The 2,497-nt window shown below is 54.8% G+C and overlaps 1 protein-coding gene across 1 annotated transcript in view; it reads right to left on the bottom strand.

The window, feature by feature from the left end:
* PRRC2B (proline-rich coiled-coil 2B) overlaps nucleotides 1-1,347 on the bottom strand; it is a 52,073-nt gene extending 50,726 nt beyond the window's left edge. Inside the window, exons 1-2 of the mRNA XM_014529879.1 lie at nucleotides 1,179-1,347; nucleotides 278-455 (exon numbers count right to left, since the gene is read on the bottom strand). Coding sequence (XP_014385365.1) covers nucleotides 278-455; nucleotides 1,179-1,293 — 293 coding nt within the window. The 5' untranslated portion in view covers nucleotides 1,294-1,347. The remainder of the gene's footprint in view (nucleotides 1-277; nucleotides 456-1,178) is intronic.
* Between the last annotated feature and the right edge of the window lie 1,150 nt (nucleotides 1,348-2,497).

The raw sequence follows: 2,497 nt of genomic DNA on the forward strand, positions 1-2,497 counted from the left end.
CAGGGACCCCAGAACGGAGCGTGCAGGCGCCAGCTCTGCCCACAGAGGCTCGTCGGGAACTGGCTCCGAGTGGCCGCATGTGCGCCGGCGGCTGATGGGCCTTTTCTAATGAGGCACCGGGGGCTGGTCACGGGGACCAGGCGGCCCACAGAAACGCTGCTGCACTGGCTCCGAGAGGCAGGAAAACGGCAGGCAGGGAGGAGAATGCAGGCAGCAGGTCCCCAGCGCCGCCCGTGCGGGCAGGGAGGTGCCGGAGCCGCCTGCCCTCTGCTCTCACCTCTTTGGGTCTTGCTGGTCCTGCTTGTTTGCCCATCCCGTCCCGTCCTTGGGTACGATAACGATGTTGGGGTCGTTTCCTTTGTTTTCAGACTTCAAGCTCGGCAGGTTTGCGGGCGGTGGCATGCGCCGGGCTGTGGCAACTTTCCCGAGACTCTGTAAGCCATGTCTAGGAATTACTGCAGGGAGACAGGGAAGGAAGCAGATAGCGCACGGGCAGGGGACAGGCCAGAGGCCAGATCATTCAGCTGCTCTTTCAAACCCCAAGTGATCGTGACAAAGGCAACAGAACACACACGAGGGGTGGCCCCGCCAGGGAAACAACAGCATTGCCCAGTGGTCACGTTAGTCACGTGACAAGCCCTTCGCCAAGGCCTTGGAAGACACGGAAGCTTCCATTTCCACAGCGGGCAGAAGGCTAGGAGCTGAGGGCCCAGAAACCTTGGGCCCACACGGCAGGCACCTCTCTGCAAGAGGAGATACTCTGGCCTCGTTACAGTGCGACTGAAAGGACCAAGCCCTGCCGAGCCCCCGCCAAGCCTGGGCATTCATAAACCCTCCTGGGGGAGGGATAGCATCGGCAGGAATTTTTCCCACCACATTCCAGAGTCCTGGAACCATGAAATCTAAACCGGGTAAGTCTAATGCAAATTAAGCTCCATTCTAACCACCAGGCTAAAAATACCCCTGGTTTCAGTAAGATAAGATAGAGGGGGAGCAGCCCCCCACAGCAGTCAGGGTATGAAATCAGACCTCACACAGGAGCGGGGGAGGCTGCTGCCCAGAACTACCGGGTGACCCCTCCCTGCCCACAGGAAGGACTCTGGGCTGCCACGGTCCTGGACCAGGAGGTTCTCACTGAAGGGAAAGCGGGAGGGCCTGGCCCCGACCCCGGCTCTTACCTGAGGATCTGATTGCGTCTACTGATTTTCCTTTATACTTATCAAACAGGCTGAGCGTCGAATACTTGCTTTTCCCATCCTTGCCCTTGGTTATTTGCCCCAAACGATCGGACATTGCGATGAAATGTCATCTAGTAAGGAAATTTTTCTCGGCACCGCCCCGATCTGCCTTTGAAATGGAAAAAAAAAAGTGTGTCAATCCACCGAACCTCTGATCCAGTGAGTAAATCCTTTAGGAGTCATGGATCTCTTCGCAGATCTAAAGAGAGCTGTCGACTCTCCCTAGAAACCACCCTTGCCTCGCAGGCAGTTTAGCTCCCATTCAGAGCTTTCTGTCCACTCGATCGCCCAACACTCACCTTCCCCCTTACCTGCTCCCTCTGAAATGACCCAAGGCTACTGCTCATCAACAACAGAAATGTCAGCTCTCACAGCCTGGGTGCCTCAGCCTCTCCAGGAAACATCAACAGTAAGACGGGCAGAACAGGGAGGGAGGTACACGACCCAACGGAAGGACAAGCATAACCAATCCACGGGAGGCAACTAAAGGCAGTGTCACCCGGGAACAGGCGGGTGTGTGCACTTTTCCAAGTAAAGAACCAGCACCAGGAGAGAAAACGTGCCCAGGCCACGAGAGGGGCCCTCTGCGAGGCAGGCGCGGGGACCAGGAACAAGTGCCCCCAGAAAGCCGCAGAGTCCGCGGAACTGAGTCTTTAGATAAGACAGGGACTGAGGCTTCCAAACATCAAGAAATCGTTGTCTTGCTCCCATTTGGTATTTCTGATGCTTTCCCCCCGAAAGGTACAAATGACGTTCATAGTACAACTATTTCAGATCCAGAAGCAATTACTCCTAGAAACACAGTTCTAAACCAGCTGTACCAAAACATCTCCTTCTCCAGAAAACCCAAGCACATTCAAGTGAAATCCTGGCTGCTGTTTGGCTTCAAGGCCATTAACTGTGGAAATAAAGAATACTCCCTCCAGCCCAGCCGGCGTGGCTCAGTGGTTGAGCATCGACCTATGAACCAGGAGGTCACGGTTCAATTCCTGGTCAGGGCACATGCCTGGGCTGCAGCCTCGATCCCCAGTGTGGGGCGTGCAGGAGGCAGCCAATCAATGATTCTCTCTCATCAGTGATGTTTCTATCTCTTTCTCTCTCTCCCTTCCTCTCTGAAATCAATAAATATATATTAAAAATAAATAAAAGAAAACATCTTAAAACAAGCACTTTCAAAGGTCCCCCATCCCGGAAAAGGCTAAAAGCTCGAGCAGGGGTCCAAATAGGACCCACCAAAAGGCGTGGGGGGGGGGGGGGGG

The sequence above is a fragment of the Myotis brandtii genome, unplaced genomic scaffold (genome assembly GCF_000412655.1).
Source record: "Myotis brandtii unplaced genomic scaffold, ASM41265v1 scaffold699, whole genome shotgun sequence".
In the NCBI taxonomy this organism is placed as follows: Eukaryota; Metazoa; Chordata; class Mammalia; order Chiroptera; family Vespertilionidae; genus Myotis; species Myotis brandtii.